The sequence below is a fragment of the Protopterus annectens genome, chromosome 17.part0 (assembly GCF_019279795.1).
Source record: "Protopterus annectens isolate FY-2018-M chromosome 17.part0, PAN1.0, whole genome shotgun sequence".
In the NCBI taxonomy this organism is placed as follows: Eukaryota; Metazoa; Chordata; order Ceratodontiformes; family Protopteridae; genus Protopterus; species Protopterus annectens.
Genome location: NC_056751.1, coordinates 112544795 through 112564794, shown reverse-complemented (window position 1 = coordinate 112564794; position 20000 = coordinate 112544795). Strand labels below are relative to the sequence as shown.

General features: G+C 42.6%; 1 protein-coding gene across 1 annotated transcript in view; it reads right to left on the bottom strand.

Moving 5' to 3' along the window:
* The window catches only part of UBXN8 (UBX domain protein 8), a 399557-nt gene that overhangs the window by 277529 nt on the left and 102028 nt on the right, over positions 1–20000 (bottom strand). Inside the window, exon 3 of the mRNA XM_044059156.1 lies at positions 19938–20000. This exon is cut by the window's right edge and continues 66 nt beyond it. Within this exon, the coding sequence (XP_043915091.1) occupies positions 19938–20000 (63 nt within the window). The remainder of the gene's footprint in view (positions 1–19937) is intronic.

The following is a 20000-nucleotide window of genomic DNA, read 5'->3' as shown; positions in this document are numbered from 1 at the left end:
TATACTTCAAGGATGATCAAACAGGACAATGCACTTGAGCTGCTCCATGTTCAAATCACCATAGGTAAAATCCAACACCACTTCCTTGCAAGTTATAGATCCGCCTCTATGACCCAGGAAACCCATACCATGTACTTAAATGTATTAGAAACACGAACCATTCAACCTAATACCATATTCATAAGTGACTTTAATTACTCCACTATTAACTGGGAATCCTATATGACACCAAACGTACATGCACAGAGATTCCTGGATTTTGTGAACACAAATTCCCTGGACCAGATGGTCAATACACCAACTAGGGGTGCAACCAAACTGGATCTGGTCCTCAGTAATATGGGAGACTGCTGCACACCCCCTACTGTAATGCCTTTCCTGGTAAGGCCGGACCACAAAATGGTCTCCTTTGAAGTAAAAATAAAACCTGGACCCCCAGCTAAATCTGGAATATTCAGGAACTATTCTAAAGCTAGCCTTCTGCTATTAAGTGGGAGCCTGGCAAAATGTCAAGCCCCCCTAAACCCTGAGAACACTGCTGCCTAACCCTGTACAAGCATGTTAATGGCTGCATAGAGGCAGCTGTATCCACCAGGAGGAGGAAGTACAGAACTAACTCAAACAAGCCACCCTGGTGGAATCATAAAATCAATAGGCTGTAGAACAGGAAGAAAATCATGGCAAAAATTAGGAGATGCAGCATCCAGCAGGATAAAAGCATTCTCATCAAATTAAACAACTCAGAGGAAAAAGTCTACCAAAGCCAAATTTGATGCAAGTTTGGCCTCCCAGGCCAATGACAACCACAATGCATTCTTTAGCTATGTTCGCAACCTCAAAGGCAATACACAATTGCATGCAGAGCTCATTGTAAATGGAGCTACCTATACTGAGCTAGAAGATACAGCAAACCTCCTGGCTGATAAACTCTGCTCCAACTTTACCCCTCTCTCCCCCTCATCCTTCCCTCAGGAAATATCCCCAAATATAACTCCCCCCTACTATCACTAGGGAGCAGGTCCTTAAAGCTCTCTCTAAGACCAAGAACAGTGCATCAGTGGCCCCAGACAACATCCCAGGATGCCTTCTAAACAGCATGAAACATGATCCATCAGGGCTTCTGGAATTACTATTTAAACTGTAGCTTCCAAAACTGGCTTCGTGCCTCATGAATGGAGAAAGGCAACAGTCATCCTGCTGCACAAAGGTGGGCCATCTACAGACCCATAAGTCTCACTAGTCTTATATGTAAAGTCACGGAAAGAATCATCATGGAGATGATCAACAGAGATATAGTAAACCTCCAGACAATGGACCCAACCCAGTTTGGTTTCATTAAGGGCAGATCATGCCTACTCAACCTAGTGGACTTCTTTGAGAAGGTCACCAAAGCAATGGATGAGGGCAAAATCGTTTACACTGCCTATCTTGACCTAGCCAAGACATTTGACACAATACCCTACTCAGGCATTGGTTACCAAACTCAAGAGGTTAGGTACAAACCCGTACGTCACCCATTGGATAGCCAACCGGCTCAGACAGGACCCAGGAAGTTAGAATTGGCAAGTCCACCTCTACAAAGAGGCCAGTCACAAGTGGAGTCACTTATGGATCAGTCCTTGGACCGCTACTTTTTTGCATTTACTTCTCAGAAGTCAAGGTCAATGTCAGTGGTCTCTGGCAGGCTAATTTGCAGATGACTGCAAATTAGAGCGGTCAGTGAATCTCACACTGACACAAATGTACTTCAATAAACAGCTGGTGTCAGAGCCATGGACTAAAACTAAATGCCAATAAATGCATAACAGTATCCTCTGGGAAGTCATCCATCCCTGGTAGCTATCACATTGACAGCACACCCCTTAGAGTTGACCCATTAGTCAGGGACTTAAGAGACACACATACTTAGTAATCTAGCCTTTGACCATAAACTTGTCTACAGTGGTGAGGAAATCATTCTATGTTGCGCAACTTATAAACAAAGGTATGGCATCCAAGTCCAAGGAAGTCACTGTTCCACTGTATTCGGCATTCATTAGACCTATCAAGTACAATGCCCCCTTTGGTATGTACCTAATCCAGACATATCCAACAACTGTAATGTCCACAGAGGTCCCTCACTACAAGAAAAGCATAAGAAAAACGTCCTATGTAGACCGCCTCAAGGCCCTATCCCTGTATTCTGTCTCCTACAGGCTTTTGAGGGGAGATCTATGTCTGGCATACAGGGCATTGTCAGACCCCACTCTGATGGACCTTCTGCATATCCACAAAACAAACGATACCAGAATTACCCGTTCTAAAGACTTAAACATTGCCTGTGATATAAATTGGACCTGCTGGAGAGAGAGAGTGAGATATGTATCCCAGAAGACTACCCTGTCTATGGAACAGGCTCCCCATTCAAGTGCAACTTGGACAACTGGATGGGAAGCTGGAAATTCATCCCTGGTTTGGCACCAGTGTCTCTAATGGACACAGGTAACCTGTAAATGGTTCATCTCCCAGACCCATGCTTACAATTATCAGGGGTATCAGAACTTGTCAGAGATTTGGGATGCATGGCTAGGCTTAAAAAATGCCGTTGTGGCCATTAGCCTAGTAAACACATTTTAAACACACACTTTTTATATATCTATAAACACAGACACAGACAGACACACACACACACAGACACACACAAGGTGCAATGGTAAATATCTACTTCCAGAAAGCTAGGCACACACTGTCTAAATCTACATATCAACACCACAATTATCCAAATATACATATCAACACCACAATTATCCAACACTCAAAATATTGAAACAAAACCAATTGAAAAGCTCAAGAAAGGAAAAGTACAGTTGTGTACCTACCATAAATGTAGATGTTCGAGTGGATTCACTGTTGCAGTCATTACACTTGGGTTATCCTGCTGGCAGGCTACCCGCAGTCGGCCTGAATTCCAAAGTCCTGTTCCGGTTGCTGTCGCCTCTTCCCTGACGTCAGTGAGTCAGGGGTGTAAAAGATGCAGCCGATGCCATTTTCTTCAGTTTTGCTTGCCCCAGATGTCAAGTGCCCCCAATAGGGTAGGCTAAAAATTCTGCTCATAAAAAGGCATGCAGTAACATAAATATTACCTTCATCTACAAGCAAATACACCACATAGGTTGTATAGAATACAGAAGTACAGATAAGTCCCAGCAATGAAAGGGGGATGGTGGGAGGGTAACCTGGACTGCAACAGTGAATACACTCGAACATCTACATTTATGGTAGGTACACAACTGTACTATGCTCATCGTGTTTCACTGTTGCAGTCATTACACTTGGGTTGAATCCCAAAGCTGAGGTTGGGTGGCTGGGCCTAAATAGAATTAGGAGTGGCTATGAGGCCCTGCAGAAAGTACAGTTTTGTACCTACCATAAATGTAGATGTTCGAGTGCTAATACAGCTGCAGTCAGGCGGGTCCTCGGTCGGCCGAATTCCAAAGTCTAGGTCCGGCGTCGGTTGTCGTCGCTTCTTCCCTGACGTCAGTGGAACAGGGGTATAAAGGAACCAGCCAACGCCATTTTCTTCAGTTTTTCTTGCCCCAGATGTCAGGTGCCCCCAGAAGGAAGGCAATACATAAATTTGTGTAATAATGCAGTGCAATATAATCAAAATACAGTAGTTGCAAGCAAATGCATCATAAATGAATACCCCAATCAGGTTGTATGAGGATGTGTTAGCCTATAGGCCTGTCCCAAGAGGGGAAGGAGGGAGGGAAACCTAGACTGCAGCTGTATTAGCACTCGAACATCTACATTTATGGTAGGTACAAAACTGTACTATGTTCATCGTGCATACAGCTGCAGTCATAACAGATGGGTAGAATCCCAAAGCTAAGAAAGGGGTGGTAGGCACTAGGCGGAACTTGGAGGAGCCAAATGCCCTGCAAGACTGCAGTGGCAAAGCCTGCTCTAGATTTGGAGTATAATGGTAGGTTGTAGTGCTTGGAGAAGGTATGCACACAACTCCAAGTGGCTGCTTCCAAAATATCCTTGGTAGGAACTCCTCTGAGGAAAGCTGCAGAGGTGGCTGTGGCCATGGTGGAATGAGTTCTAATGCCTGTAGGTACAGTTTTGCCATGAAAGGAATAGCAAAAGCGTATGCAGTGGGCTATCCATTTTGAGATTGTCTGTTTGGAAATTGGCTTTCCTTGAGCTCCTACAGCATAGGACACAAAGAGCTGTTCTGATTTTCTGAAAGGCTTTGTTCTGTCCAAATAATAACACAGTTGTCTGTGGATGTCCAAGGAATGTAGCAATCTCTCCCCTTTGTTTTGAGGATTAGGATAAAAAGTAGGTAAATGTATGGCCTGATTTAAAGCTACCCTGGATACCACTTTAGGCATAAAAGGACGGGTTGGTTCGTAAGGAAACTCTGTCCTGATAGAAGATGATAAAAGGCTGGACAGCCATGAGAGCCTGTAGTTCTGAAACTCTACGAGCTGAGGTGATAGCCAGAAGGAAAGCAGTTTTCCAGGACAAATATTGCAAATCTGATGAGGCAGCTGGCTCAAAGGGAGGCAAGGTCAGTTTTTCCAGAATGAAATTAAGATCCCAAGCAGGTATTAGTTGTTTCCTTGGAGGTCTTAGATTCTTAGCCCCTCTGAGGAACTGTCTTAAGAGAGGGTGAGAGAATAAAGGTGGATCAGTGTTGTATTCTGCGGAAATGGCTGAGGCATGGATTTTGATGGAGGAGAATGAAAGTCCATTGCTTAGCAGCTCAGCCAAATATTGTAGTATTTGAGGTAAATTCAGTTTTCCAGGATCCTGGCCCTTTTTCCTCATTCCAGACACAAAACCGTTTCCATTTTGCAGAGTAAGCTTTTCTAGTTGATGGCCTTCTGGCCTCCAAAATGACATCCTGCACCTCCTTGGAGAGTAGGGCCTGTTGTGATGCTAAGGAATCTTCCATGCGGCTAGATTGAGTGTTTTTAGCTGGCTGTGAAGAGTTTTGAAGCAGTGCTGAGTCAGAAGAAGAGGCATTAGAGGCAGGGTCCATGGTGGGGAATGTGTCAGGCTCCTCAGGAGTGGGTACCAGTGTTGCCTTGGCCAGTCCGGAGCAATGAGAATCATCTTTGGTCTGTCTCCTCTGGTTTTCAGTAGAACTTTGGGCAGCAGAGGAAGAGGTGGGAAGGCATAAACTGTCATTGATGTCCAAATGAAAGAGAGAGCGTCCACTCTCCAGGCCTTTGGATGGAAAATCCTTGAGCAGAATTTTGTCAATTGGTGACTTTTGTGGGAGGCAAAGAGATCTATGTCTGGCCTTCCCCATTCTTGGATTATTTCTGTAAAAACTTTTGGATGCAATTTCCATTCGTGTGGATCTGTCATATTCCTGCTTAGGTTGTCTGCCAGCGTGTTTTCCTTGCCTGGCAAGTACTGTGCTTGTAGTTCCATTTGTAAGTCCATGGCCATGTTCCAAAGTGACATGGCCAGTCTGCATAGGGGGGTAAGAATGTGTTCCTCCCTGTTTGTTTATGTACCACATAACTGTGGTGTTGTCCGTTCTTATCAATAGTTGACCTGGTTGTAGAAGGTCCGTGAAAGCTATTATAGCATTTATTACTGCTAGCATTTCATTTTGATTGATGTGAAGGTGCTTTTCTTTTTGGGACCATTTGCCCTGAATGCACCGATCTGTCATGTGCCCCAGGCGTAGTCCGAGGCGTCTGTTGTGATGACTTGATTTGCTTGAGGCTTGCTGAATGGAAGACCTGTGTTTGTTTGACATGCTTGAGCCCACCACAGAAATTCCTTTTGCAGACATGGAATTAGTGGTATTATTGTTTCCAAACTGTGGCTGTGTTGAGACCATATGTTTTTCAGGTACCATTTGTAGTTTCCTCATATGCAGCTTTGCACATGGGATTAGTAAGATGCAAGATGCCATGAATCCCAGAGCCTGCAGGATTTTTCTTGCAGTCAGCCTGGTGCAATTTGCTAGTGCTCTGAAGTATTGAATTAGTTGCCCCTGCTTCTCTGGCGTGAGGTAGGCCATCTGGGTGTTTGTGTCCAAATTGGCACCCAGGAAATTTATCTTCCGAGAGGGTATTAGCCTTGATTTCTTTTTGTTGACTGTGTATCCCAGATAGTTCAACAACATTATTACATAAGCCAGATGTTTCAGAAGAATGTGCTTGCTGTCCGCTTGGATCAGGCAGTCGTCCAAATAGGGGTATATTTGTATCCCTTGAAGTCTGCAGTAGGCAATTACTGATGCCAGGCATTTCGTGAATACTCTGGGCGCAGTAGATAAGCCAAAGGGAAATGCAGAGAATTGATAATGGGTTGAACCTGCAAGAAATCTGAGGTACCTTCTGCAATTTTGTCTGATTGGGACATGCAGGTATGCCTCCTTGAGGTCCAATGTTACCAGCCAAGACTCATTGCCCAGCATGGGAAGAAGTTGCTGTAGAGTGAGCATCTTGAGTTTTGATATGAGTAGAAATGTGCTTAGGATGGATAGGTCCAAAATAGATCTCCAATCTTTTCCCTTCCTTGGTACCAGAAATAGCCTGCAATAAAAACCTTGACCTTGTTCGTGCGTAGGTACCTCTTGAATAGCTTTCATGTTTATGAGATCTGTAATTTGCCTTTGTGCCTCTGCCCTTTGATTGTGTGGCAGGTTTGGCATGCCTCTCATTTTTGGAAGGGTGTGAAAATGGAATTTGTAGCCTCTGTTTATAATGTTCAGGATCCATTTGTCCTTTGTGACAATATGCCAATTTTTTGAAAATAATGCCAGCTTTCCTCCTAAGGGGGCTGCCATTTGAGACTTGCTTGGCATGCAAAGGGGAAAGTCATTGGGTTTGCTTTCTGAAAGATTGCGAGTTATCCTCACCACCTCTTTGTGTAGGAGCTTGCCATTGTCTGCCTCTAAACGATCCTTGGGATTGTCCTCTGCCCCTCGGGCGCCTGTATCTGCCTCTTTGGGGTCTGTCCGTGGCAGGAAAGAACCAGTTTTTGGAAGGCCAATTTCTACTAAAACGTGGGGGGTTGTACCTGTAGAAAATCTTTCACAGTTTGCATTGATTTAGCCTTTTCCTCCATTTTCCTTAATACCTCCTCAGCATTAACACCAAATAGTACATCCTTTTGAAGAGGGGCGTCCAGTAATTTAACTTTAACATGATCAGGCAAGGCTTGTTCCTTGAGCCAGGCATGCCCAAGTATGACTGATCCTGTAACAGCAGCTCTACATGAGGCCTCTAGAGTATCAAAACCACATTGTTAGGTATGCTTACCCACTTGTTCTGCACTATGCATCAAATCCTGCAACTCCTTCAAGTCTGGTTGTTCAGATTGTGACATTTTACTTTTCAATTGTGATAACAAAAACTGTTGGTATTTTAGCATATGGAACTGACAGTTTAAGGCCCTCATGGTTAAGATAGCCAAGGTATATACCTTTTTTCCCCACCTTTCTAAGGATCTGGAATCTCTCTCGGAAGGTAATGAATTTTTAACAGTGGAGGCCTTAACTCCCTTGGGGCCCTGTGAGATGGTTTCTGGGTCAGCAGCATGACTTTTGTATAGAAATTGGTGTGAGTCAGGAACCCTGTAGTACCTGTCAGGCTTAACTGGAGCTGGAGGTAGAGAGTCCGGGTTAAGGCAGGCTTCCGAGTAAACATCATCTAGGATGTCCAAGACAGGAGGTATAGCCAGAGGCCTGTATTGAGGTAGCAAGAGAAATTCCCTAAGCCTTTTCTTGGAATCTGAATAATCTTGGCCTTCCCAGTGGAAGTGTTCCCTTAAGGTATGCAAAGTTTCCCCAAATGAGTAATCCTCAGGGGGGGATACAGAAGGGATGGACTCCTCCGCATCAGAGTCTTTGCGATTTAGGATTTTAGGATTCTAATTAGGATTAGGATTAGGATTTATAGGACTCTTTAGGATTGGGTAGCAGTGCTGGCGTGGCCAGTCTGGGGCAATCAGTATCATTTTTGGCTTCTCTTGTCTGACCTTTAGGAGTACCTTGGGGAGGAGAGGCAGTGGAGGAAAGGCATATACTGTAAGGGTTTTCCAGCTGAATGACAGGGCATCCACTTTCCATGCTTGTTTGTGATAAGAGCGTATGCAGAATCTCTGTAATTTGCAGTTGTGGGGGAAGGCAAATAGATCTATGTCTGGGCATCCCCATCTCCTTGTTATCATGCTGAAGGTTTGTGGATCTAGTTTCCACTCGTGAAGATCCATGAGGTTTCTGCTTAGTTCGTCTGCCAGAGTATTTGTCTTTCCTGGCAGGAATTGTGCTTGCAGGTGTACTTGATAAGTCATTGCTGTGTTCCACAAAGTCATGGCTTGTCTACAGAGGGGGTAGGAATGTGTGCCTCCCTGCTTGTTTATGTACCACATGACTGTAGTACTGTCCGTCTTTATCAGCAATTGTCCTGGATGAAGTGGATCCTTGAAGGCTGTCAGGGCATTCTGTACAGCTAGCATCTCTTTTTGATTGATATGAAGATGCATTTGGATTGCGGGCCATGTGCCCTGAATACATTTTCCTGTCATGTGGGCCCCCCAGGCATAATCTGATGTATCTGTTGTTAGTGTGTGCCTGGCTGTGGGTAGAATGAATGGCTGTCCCCTGTTGTGGTGACAGGCCTGTGCCCACCATTGAAACTCCTGTTGCAGGCAGGGAATGAGGGTAATTAATGTTTCCAGGCTGTGGCAATGTTGGGTCCAAACACTTTTTAGATACCATTGTAGTTTCCTCATATGCAGTCTTGCATATGGAATTAGCAGAATGCAGGATGCCATGAAGCCCAAAGCCTGCAGAATTTTTCTTGCAGATAACTGGGTCTTTGTTGCCATCATTTCAAAGTAAGAAGTCAGTTGCCTTGTTTGTCTGGCGTGAGATAAGCCATATGGGCAGTTGTATTTAAGCTTGCACCCAGGAATATTATCTCTTGAGAGGGTACCAGTTTTGATTTCTTTTCGTTCACTGTGTACCCTAGGCAAATTAGTAATCTTTTTACAAACGCCAGATGTTTCAGTAGAATGTCCTTGTTTTCTGCTTGAATAAGGCAATCGTCAATGTAAGGATATATTTGGATTCCTCTTTGTCTGCAAAATGCAATTACTGGTGCCAGGCATTTTGTGAAGACCCTGGGCGCAGTAGATAAGCCAAAGGGCAGTGCAGAGAATTGGCAGTGCATTGAGCCAGCTATGAATCTGAGGTATCTTCTGCAAGACTGTCTGATTGGGACATGCAGGTATGCCTCCTTGAGGTCCAAAGTTACCAGCCAAACCTTTTTGCCCAGCATGGGCAGAAGCTGCTGCAGAGTCAACATTTTGAATTTTGGAATGTCCAGAAAAGTGTTTAGAATAGACAGGTCCACTATTGGTCTCCAGGCTTTGTCCTTTCTGGGTACCAAGAAAAGTCTTGAGTAAAATCCTTGTCCCTGTTCTTGCTGTGGTACTCACTGAATAGCCCTCATATCCATGAGGGATGAAATTTGCTTTTGTGCCTCTCCCCATTGATTGTCTGGCATACCTTTTGTCTTTGGAAGAGTGTGAAAGTGGAACCTGTAGCCCTGAGACACTATATTCAAGACCCATTTGTCCTGGGTGATCATGCGCCAATTTTGTGAAAAAAGTGCTAGTTTTCCCCCTAAAGACACTGCCAAAAGAAAAGTGCTTGGCATTGGCAAAGGGAAGTCATTGGGACTGTTTCCTAAATGGCTGTGATTTGTCTTCGCTTTTGAAGGTAGAAGCACCCCATTGTTTAGACCTGTATGAGCCTTGGGGCTGTGATCTGCCTCTACTCTTTGTGGCCTGAGTGACACTGGAAAGGACCAATTATTAGAAGGCCAGTTCCTGCTAAATCTGGGTGGCTGTACCTGCAGGAAATCCTTAAGTGTCTGCATAGATTTCGCTTTATCCTCCATTTTCTTCAAAACCTCTTCTGCCTTAACACCAAGCAAAGTATCATGCTGTAATGGAGCATCCAATAATTTTGCTTTAACATGATCAGGCAGATTCTGTTCTTTTAACCAAGCATGCCTTCTAATGACAGAACCCGTAACAGCGGCCCTGCAAGAGGCCTCCAGTGAATCAAAACGACATTGCAAAGTATGCTTTCCCACTTGTTCAACTGCATGCGATAATTCCTGCATTTCCTTGTTATCAGAACCTTCTGAATTTGTCAACATTTTCTGTTTTAACAGTGACTAAGTATTGCTGATATTTAAGCATATGAAACTGACAATTTAAAGCTCTTACAACCAAGGTAGCAGAAGTGTAAACTTTTTCCCCATCTGTCCAGTGCCCTAGAATCTCTATCAGAGGGGACAGAGTTTTTTGTAGTGGAAGCCTTGACCCCTTTGGGACCCTGAGAAATAGTTTCTGGGTCAGCAGCAGGGTTTTTATATAGACATTTATGAGAATCTGGAACCCTGTAGTATCTGTCTGGCTTAACAGGTGCAGGGGGTAAAGAGTCAGGAGACAGGCTGGACTCTGAAAATACATCATCTACAATGTCTAGAACAGGCGGAATAGCAAGAGGTCTGTGCTGAGGTAGTAAAAGAAAATCTCTGAGCCTTTTCTTAGATTCTGAGTAATCTTGGCTCTCCCAGTGAAAATGCTCCCTCATGGTATGCAGGGTTTCCCCAAAAGAATAATCCTCAGGAGGAGAGGCTGAAGGAATAGATTCTTCAGCATCAGAGTCCTCATAGGGAGGAAGAGAGTATCCCTGTTCAGAAGAGGAATCAGAGGAAATGGAAACCTGATCAGAAGAGTCATATTCTGTTTCTTGCCTAGGCCTCTTATCAGGAGGGGGATGGGAACCCCTGATCAAAGTAATTAGGTCTTCGGCCATTTTGAGCATCTGTTTCTTAGGCATGGAAGTCTGTCCAGGAGAATGCTGTACTTGTTTCTTTGTCTTTAAAGCTGTTTTAGTCTTTGCCTTTGAAGCTGAGGTTGGCTTGACATATAACTATGTAGGTCTGAAAACACCCTCAGAAGCCGATGCCTGCTCAGCGGCTCCGGACCCATCTGAGGGAATAGTTTCAGAGTGTCCGATACCTTGAGTATCCAGAGGCCTAGTTGGCTCCACATAGGAGTCGGAAGCGGCCTGTGGCTCTGAGGTAGCGGGCATCAGGGGCTGCGAAAGTGCCTCACTGAGAACCGGCGACTAGCCTAGTGGAGGACTCGTCGTCGGTTTTGAACCTCGGATGCCTGTCCTTTTCCTTTTCGTTTTTTATAAACTCCGGTTGTCAGCTGCTCTGATGGCATTACATAATTAAATCTTCGGCCAAAGTAATGAAAGGCAAAATCGTACCGACGCTTAATAATGCGTTAGTTAAATCTAGCACAAAACCGACAGCTAGCAACGTTGTGGTCAGGGCCTAGGCAAGGAATACAGTAAGAGTGAAAATCCTTATGAGGTATTTGCTTCCCACAAGAAATACAATTGTTAACGTTTTCTGACATCGGTCTGGAGCAAGAAAAAAGTTTCCCCAACGGGGTACTTAGCTTTAGTGAAGACTTTGGATCTGAAATTCGATTTCGAAAATCTCAAGAGTCTGCTGACCGGCACTTGCAAACTGCTTTTGCTTTTGGCACCGCGCGGCAAGAAAGACTGGGGAAAATGGCATCGGTTGCATCTTTTATACCCCTGACGCACTGATGTCAGGGAAGAGGCGACAGCAACTGACGCCGGAACAGGACTTTGGAATTCAGGCCGACTGTGGGTAGCCTGCCAGCAGGATAACCCAAGTGTAATGACTGCAACAGTGAAACACGATGAACATCAAATAGTCACCTTAATAGAAAACACACACTTTCATACCTAATTTGTATGAATAGTACTGTTAGGAAAAAAGGGTTTTCATAGGATCGTGTGCAGGTTAAAGGCAGGAAATGGATTAGGTTAGCACAAATTAAGATGGACAGGTGGACTTCCCTTAAATCTGGAATTTTTCCCTGAAGCTTGGAGGATGGCTTGTGAGATTTCTCCACCTAAAAAGGGATCCAAAGCCAATAATGAGGATTACTGGTAAATCTCATGGCTTACTCCTTTACCCCAAACAGAGGAAAAGGCTGTAACACTGCAATTAAAGTCCCACGCAGAAGCCCATGTCCTGATAAGTGAGTAACAGCATGTTTTTTATAAAGGCCACAGACCTTCCACTGCCCTACTCCCACTCATTCATTTTCAAATCGATGGTGAACTCAATAGAGTGGAATTGGGGACCATGTAAAAGCATATAATTTGGTGAATCATTCAATGATGCCATTTAAACTTGCACTTTGTGGCTTAACTGTCATCCTGCTTTGCTAGCTATCTCCAGCAAGAGATTCCCAAGAGTGTCCTCAGGCCTAAAACAATCAGTTACAATACATTAAGACAGGCAGTACCACAAAGTTCAGTATTAGGGATTTCACTTTGCAAACATTTTCTCATTGCACTCAGATTTAAGCTTCTACACAGAAACTGCTATACGACAGTGATGTGGTTATGTGGATTTTAAATAGGTTACACTGTGTGATCTTTGACAGCCTGAGGAATAATCTGGTCCATCTCTGTCTACAACAGAAACATGCACCCTAGTAAAACCAAGACTATATCTGGCAATCAAGCTAGACTTAATATGGTAGGTGCCAGCTTTGAATTTGTGCATACATTTTGCTTCTGATGAGAGAAGGAGCAGAGAGCATGGATTCCTGACTCTCTGTGATTGGGCAGTCAGTGTCTCTGTGGCACTTTCCTGATTGGTCTGGTTGCTGTTCAAGTCACCTACCAGGAAAAGGCTACAAAAGCCTATAGATCACCTAGGAAAAAACTGTTTACCACCAAAGGGCATGTGGCCCGACTCTCACCTTGGGAATGGTGCTACTGCTTTGCTTCCAGTTACAGAAAAAGCAAATGGGTCATTGCATCACAGCAGCGTGAAGCTGTGGTGAGACCAGCACTAGCAGTAGCCAGTCAGACAAATCCCTTCTTTCCATCATTCTTGACAAATCCAATTCTTTCTTTTCACCAAGTACTGCTTGATTAGCTGTTGTCTAACCTAAGTTCAGAACATCTCCATAAATACTTCATTCATAAATCATCAGGGTCTACTTTAGTAGTTTCCCCTCGTGTTTGGCAGTACCTTGTACAGAGACACGCAGAGTTGACATTTTTCATATAAAAGCACCCTTGAAAGGTCAACAATACCTTGTGGCACACAGGGCGACTACTATGCAGTGACAAGCCCAGCCCTCAAAGTTGCTTACCATATTTCTGACATTACTTTATATTCTCACCACAACCGTCTAATGAATAAAATAGGGCTTGTTGTCATGGATATGAACTTTCCCAGTATCTCCATTCCCAGCCTGGTGGATATGGACATCCTGAGCAATGTAGAAATTCCTCATGTTTACTGACAACCAGCTAATTCTCAAACTGATAATGTATGTGAGAGATGTACTTACACAATATCACTGGAGGCAAAGCTCTTGCATAAAAGCACTTCTAATGTCAGTCAAGTTGTTAGTAATACACATGATGCACTTATCACACAGAGTTCAAAGCAAAAACACAGACCTAGATAAGCTGAGGCACTTAAATGTAACATTTTAAACCCCAAAAACCTCCTAGATGAAGTACACATAACAAATACCCTCAGCAGTCTCGAATGCACCCTTTCAAAACACGCATATCTCATGGAGCCTCTACTTCTAAGCACATAAAGCAAGTCACCACACAGTCCTACATTCTCTTCATTGGAGACTCCAGTGAGAGACACACTGATGTCCCTGTCACCAGGTTAAGTAGGGAGAAAGTTACGGTCAGTTGCTTATCAGGGACCGGGATCCTCCACATTATGCATGCACTCAGGTCATTGGACCACAAGTACCAGTATGACTCAGTCATAATCCATGTGGGTGTAAATGACCAGAGACGCACATCCCTAGGCTATATGTAGACAGAGCTCATGGAGCTCTTGGAATGAGTGCCCCAAGCTGGTATAAGCCTAGCACTGTGCAGCATTTTACCTTCTCCAAGGATGATGCCACAACATGAACAGAAGATGACTGACCTACATATTTGGCTTAGTTTCTGGTGTCATTCTAAGGGGGTGCAACATTTGTCAGCATGGAAGGAGATGGTCAATGACTCCTTGAAGGCTTTGGCTGAGACAGAATTTAGTTTTATTACACTTGCTTGGACTACTGGCTGGTCGTTTTTGTATTATTTCAGCTTTTGCAGTTGTTATATCAGACCATGCTGCTTTGCCAGGAATGGTCTGCACCTCTCCCCTCTGGGCTTTTGAGCATTAATTAAAACATTATCCTCCCCATACTGCCTTTTTAAGATGATGCCAAACAGAAAGTACATCAGACATAACAAATCTAACCAAGAAAATCTCAAAGCATTACTGCTCAATGCTAGCAGTCTAAACAAGATACCCCACTCCCTACAAGCTCTCCTCACCTTAGAGAATGCAGACATCTGTGCAGTCACTGAAACATGGTTTAAAGCCATGGGGACCACACCAGCAGTGCAATGCTATAATGCCTTCCATATATTTAGACCATCTACTACAGTACACCAAAGCCTTCTTCCTGAATTCTGTCTCCTACAGGCTATTGGGGGGAGATCTATGCCTGGCATACAAGGCCTTGTCAGACCCCACCCTGATGGACCTCCTGCATATCTGCAGAACAAACAGCACCAGAATTACCCATTCTAAAGACTTAACCTTGCCTGTGACATAAAAAAGGACTTGCTGGAAAGACAGGTATGTATCCCAACTACCCCCTTCTCTGGAACGGATCTAGTTGATATGATTGAACAACCGCTACATTGAACTACACATCGCTGAGATGAAAGGATTGAAAGTTTGAAGCATTAAATATTCAGGTCATCAAATCCAAACTCATCGAAGTACACTGGTTGGCAAACAAGTCAGTAAGTATTATCTACAGAACCTACATACATTTTATGCCGTTTTAGCTCTTTAAAACACATCTACAATGGATGACGTCCAAAATATTGGCCAATCAATGTACTTCAATGAGTTTGGTTTTGACTGCCTCAATGTTTCAACCATTCAACCCTTTTGTCTTGATGATGTGTAGTTCAATCATATCGACTAGATTTATCTGGAACAGGCTCCCCCTCCATGTTAAGAGTTCCTCCCTAACCCGATTCAAGTTTAATTTGGACAATTGGATGGGAAACCAGAATTTAATCCTGGCTTGGCACTCATTTCTGTAATGGACACAAGCAGCCTGTAAACAGTTCATCTCCCAGGCCTCTGCTTGTAAATGTTTCATCTCCCAAGCCCCTGCTTACACTTAATGGTACCAGAACTTCGTCAGAGATTTGGGATGCATGGCTAGGTTTAAAAAGGCCCTTGTGTTTGTTAGCTTCGTACACACCTATGAACCTATGTAATTACTGTAAAGACTGGAGCTTGGCATAATGGTTAAGGTGTTTACCCCACAGACACAAAGTGCATGATTTGCTTCACACTTTTGGCCACTGTCTGGTTACTGATGAAACCTGCAACAGGCTGCAGACTTATTTAATTTAGGTTTATAATTAGATACCATGCAAAGTGGTGTATTATATGTACGTCAAAGAAATGCACTAGACTCTCTCACTGCCTACTACCTGCTGTGGTGTCAAAAACCTGTTAACTTATAAAGCAAGACAAATATTCACGCAAAAGTTTCCCTACTCTATCATCAAAATACACAGTTCATGTAGCTGCTAACACCTAATCTAAGATCTGCAAAACATTAAAGATGCAAATATCCATAAACAAAATATTAGTTTATGGCCAGAACCCTAAGATGACAGCATCACAGACTCTTTAAATCTGGTGGACTGTTCAGGCTTGCCATGGTTAAAATCTTCACATACATCCTTGTTTACAAGTTATGACATCTTTACATTTACAGATCAATGTGCAGGATACTTTCCATTAAATCAGTTGCTAGAATGTGCCTTGGCCCAAACAATAATGTGTTATTTTCCTAGCCCTTCCCAAACTCTTAAATGTAAACCGTAATTGTATTCAAGATGAAATTCTGATCCTTACCTAAGGAGAAAGCAGCCAACAGATACCTAGTGCAGTCTCTTCATTTGAGATGATTTTATATTTACTATAACCACTATGGGGCTTGGATAATTTAGATGTGGAAATGTCATACAGTATTAAAACTAATACTTGCCAGAGTCAGGAGTTATGTAGGGATTTACTCATAGTAGACAAGTTTCACCCTGACAAGAAGTTCGCAGGATCAACTGCACTAGTGAGGAAATTTGCTCCTAGAAGGTATACGACATGATATTAACATTTTTACGTATTGACAAAGTATTAGTGCTACGACATTACAGTATTGAGCATTTACATTAGTACAGTACTCAACTGTTGAGAACTCCACCAAGCGTTACAACTCCAGTAACTGAAAGCTGAGCTTTGTGTCACAAAGCTCACCTGGTAAAACCAAAGATATAGACTGCATAGTTGTTGTCTTTCAGCTTTTCCCCGTTAGGGTTCGCCACAGCGGAACTCCGGTCTGCTAATGATTGGCAGTAGATTTTGACGAACGCGGAGGTGCCAGCTCGACGTTCAACCTTCAACAAAGGCACACCCATTTACGCATGTCTTTCGAATGCCCACCCAACCGCGGGGAGGACATGCAAACTCCACACAGAAGGCACTCCCCGCACTCCAGCCGAGAATCAAACGGGAGAACCTCTTGCTGTGAGGCAACAACGTTACCGCTGCACCACCGTGGATCTAGACTACATAGTTAAGTTACTTAACGTTCCTCCCAGTTTGCTGATGCCAGTGAAAGAAAAGCAGAAATAGTTTGTTTAAATGCCACCAACTTGAAAGTTCAGCGTTTACATCTCCCTACTAAGCAGCATTTCCCAGTTGTATGACATGACTTCTGACATGCTATTTTTTGGTTATTTTTGCATTTCTACTTGAAAATGTGGCCTTCTGCTGTTTTTCTGTTATTGTATTTATTTTTTAATTCTTGGTTTTTACTGAATGCATTTTTGGATTTCATTATATTGCAATTAAGTTGTAGCTGAAAAAATGTACTAGTGATCCAGTTCACCTACTTGTAAATTAAAACAATGGGTGTGAAAAAATTACACAATAAAAAGTCAAAAAGGCAGCAACAAACAGAAAGACCTCCAATAACGCAGTTTCTCTACTGTGTAATACCTTTTTGCTTCCTTTGGGATACATTCAAATGACTCCTTAAGGACATTCTAGTGCTCCAACTCTGGCTTATGAAAGCCCACTAACTTTTTAAATTTTAGAAGTCTTTAATGATGTTTTCAGACCTTAATCTGCATTCAGGCCTTACATCACTAAAGTGAAGCATGCAGCTTATCACCACTGCAATAAAAAGAGGTATGATTCATCAGGAAATATATTGCTTCATTCGAATTTTCTTGCAGCTAGTGACTTCTCTGTGTGTGGCACTTCATTATGCACCAGAAGGATGCAGTAATGTATAAACACCAAAGCCAAGAAAAACGGTCAGGCCGAAGACTCAGGAAAAGAGCGAAGAAAGCTGCAATAAGTTGAAAACTATGTATTAATACATTTTGTGAACTTGACACTCCTAGGAAGACAGCGCATTTAGGGTTAATCCTAGATAGACAGGTAGCCTGCCAACACTTGCTGCATGTCATTTGCTACCAGCAGACAGTGATCTAAATAAGGATATACGCCTGATGACTGACTGCAAGACAGGCTAACACTGAAGCCAAGCATTTTGTTCCATGACGCCAAAATCAATCCAAAGAAGGGACACTGCAATGAAACTGCAGATAGCTTACCTTAAATATGATGCATCTTTCAAGTCCTTCTCTCATGGATATATTCAGGCATGCAGTCTTCATATCCTGAATGACCACCCAAGTATAGTTGCTTATTATAGGGCAAAAGGTTTCTCAGGTTAACTTACAAAACCTTCTTATCACAGCCAAATGTTTTAAAAGGCTGAGGTCAAGAACGGCTCTCAATTTTTTGATAGGTGAGGGTTAAAAACCTTGAGTAAGAACCATCTGTCCAAATTTTCTGTGGTCAAATGCTTTTAAAAAGGTAGGATCTAGGATGCCATGTACTATTAATAACTACACAGCATGGATATTTTAAGTATTTTGTGTCAGTAATATTAATGTATATCAATCATACGCATTTTTAAATCTTCCTTTTGAGATGCATTGTTTGTTGTAAGTTGTCAACCTTTACAAATGTTTATACACTTACTTAAGTATTTGGACATTTGTTTGGCGCCATTTAAATGAAGGGGAGTGATGTAACTTGATTTACCAAGTGAAAGGAAGTGATATAATTTAATCTACCAATCCACTTGCTGCTTAGGTTTTAAAAGTGGTAACTGCTTTACAGTTTTAGTTCTGATGAAATCTCTGTTTGAGAAGAAAGCGCTAAACTAAATTTCAAATAAACTATTTCAAACCACTGATTGTTACTGGTGCACCTTGGAGTTCTTGTCCGACTGTGGTAGCTGAGGTACAGTTTTAGTTAATACTATGTATTATGTTTGGCCAGAAATCTACATGGGAAATGGCTTAATATTTTTTTTAGAAAGTCTCAATAGCTTCCTGACACATGACTGAGCAGATGTCCACATGAGCTAATGGTCAGCAAGTACTACAGAGTGTACCAGCATAGGTTAGAACCATGACTCAAACAACATGTATCATTAAGCATACAGTCACCCACTTCTTTGCTAGCTTTCTGGCATTCCAAGATAACCAGCAGTACAGGTACATGTTGTGCGCCAATGTTTCTGGCATGGCTTTGAACTACTAATTTTTAACAACTTCTTGGACCTAGATATTTTTTTTGCAGAATATGCAACAGGGACGAATTCTGTAAAATTGTTATGGCAGTTTAAAGCCTTTTTTGACAATCAAGGAAAACTCATAAAAGCTAATGAGAAAAAAATCTAGTTTTGTTGCAAAGTATTAAACTATAGTTCAACTCAGACACAGTCCCCAGCCTCACCCCCATCCTAGGCCATCTTGTGAGGCTTACTATGTTTTCTGTTGAGAAAGCACCCCATTTTAGGATGCAATCATGCATGTACAAGTATAGAAATCCCTTATCCACACTCTGTCTGCCTCCGAGTTCTGCTACGAAACATTTTCCATTAAGCAGCAGCCCTACAACAAAACTACTGAATCTTCTTACCACCAACTGAAAATAATCAGGATATTCCTTTAACCTTCTCAGACTCTTTCAAATGCTACTTCACTGCAAGCTACCATGCTGCTGCTGGGCATTAGATTTGGTAGACAAAATTAATGCAACAAGGGCTGGGAGGGGGTTCGCATAACAGTTAAGGTGCTTACCTTACAAGCAAAAGGTACAGAATTTGATTCTCACCAAAGGACATTTGCCAAGTTTAAAATGATCCATAAAAGTAACTTAGCTTAGTGCTTACCTGAAAACTTCAGGGTCATTTAATCTCATAGAAAGAGGAAACATCCTGAGTTACATAACAGTCAGTCTGCTGAAGTTAGACTATTACTTAATTCCACCAACTCTACCACTATTGAATATCACCAACATTTCAGCACATGACAAAACGCGTGCAGAGACGAATCCTGTAACACCCATTATATATATTAGACACACACTATATAAGCATACACACACTATTATACAAGCGTACACACACAAGCAAGCAACCTGTGTGATGTGAAAATATCCAATCACTATTTCCTTGCTTAGAACTGCATTTGAAATACATTTTTAAAGTTAATGCCTTTATCAAAAATGAAAGAAAAAACATACAAAGTAAGATGTAAAATATAAATGTGAATGAGACAAAACTTAAAACTATAAACTCAAACACACATTGGTGCACACACAAGCATGCTCTCACTCTGCCACTTTAGGACTTACCTTCAGTTGATGGGTTGGAAACATTTGGTGACAGGAAATTAATTCGTGGAGTAATGAAAGAGA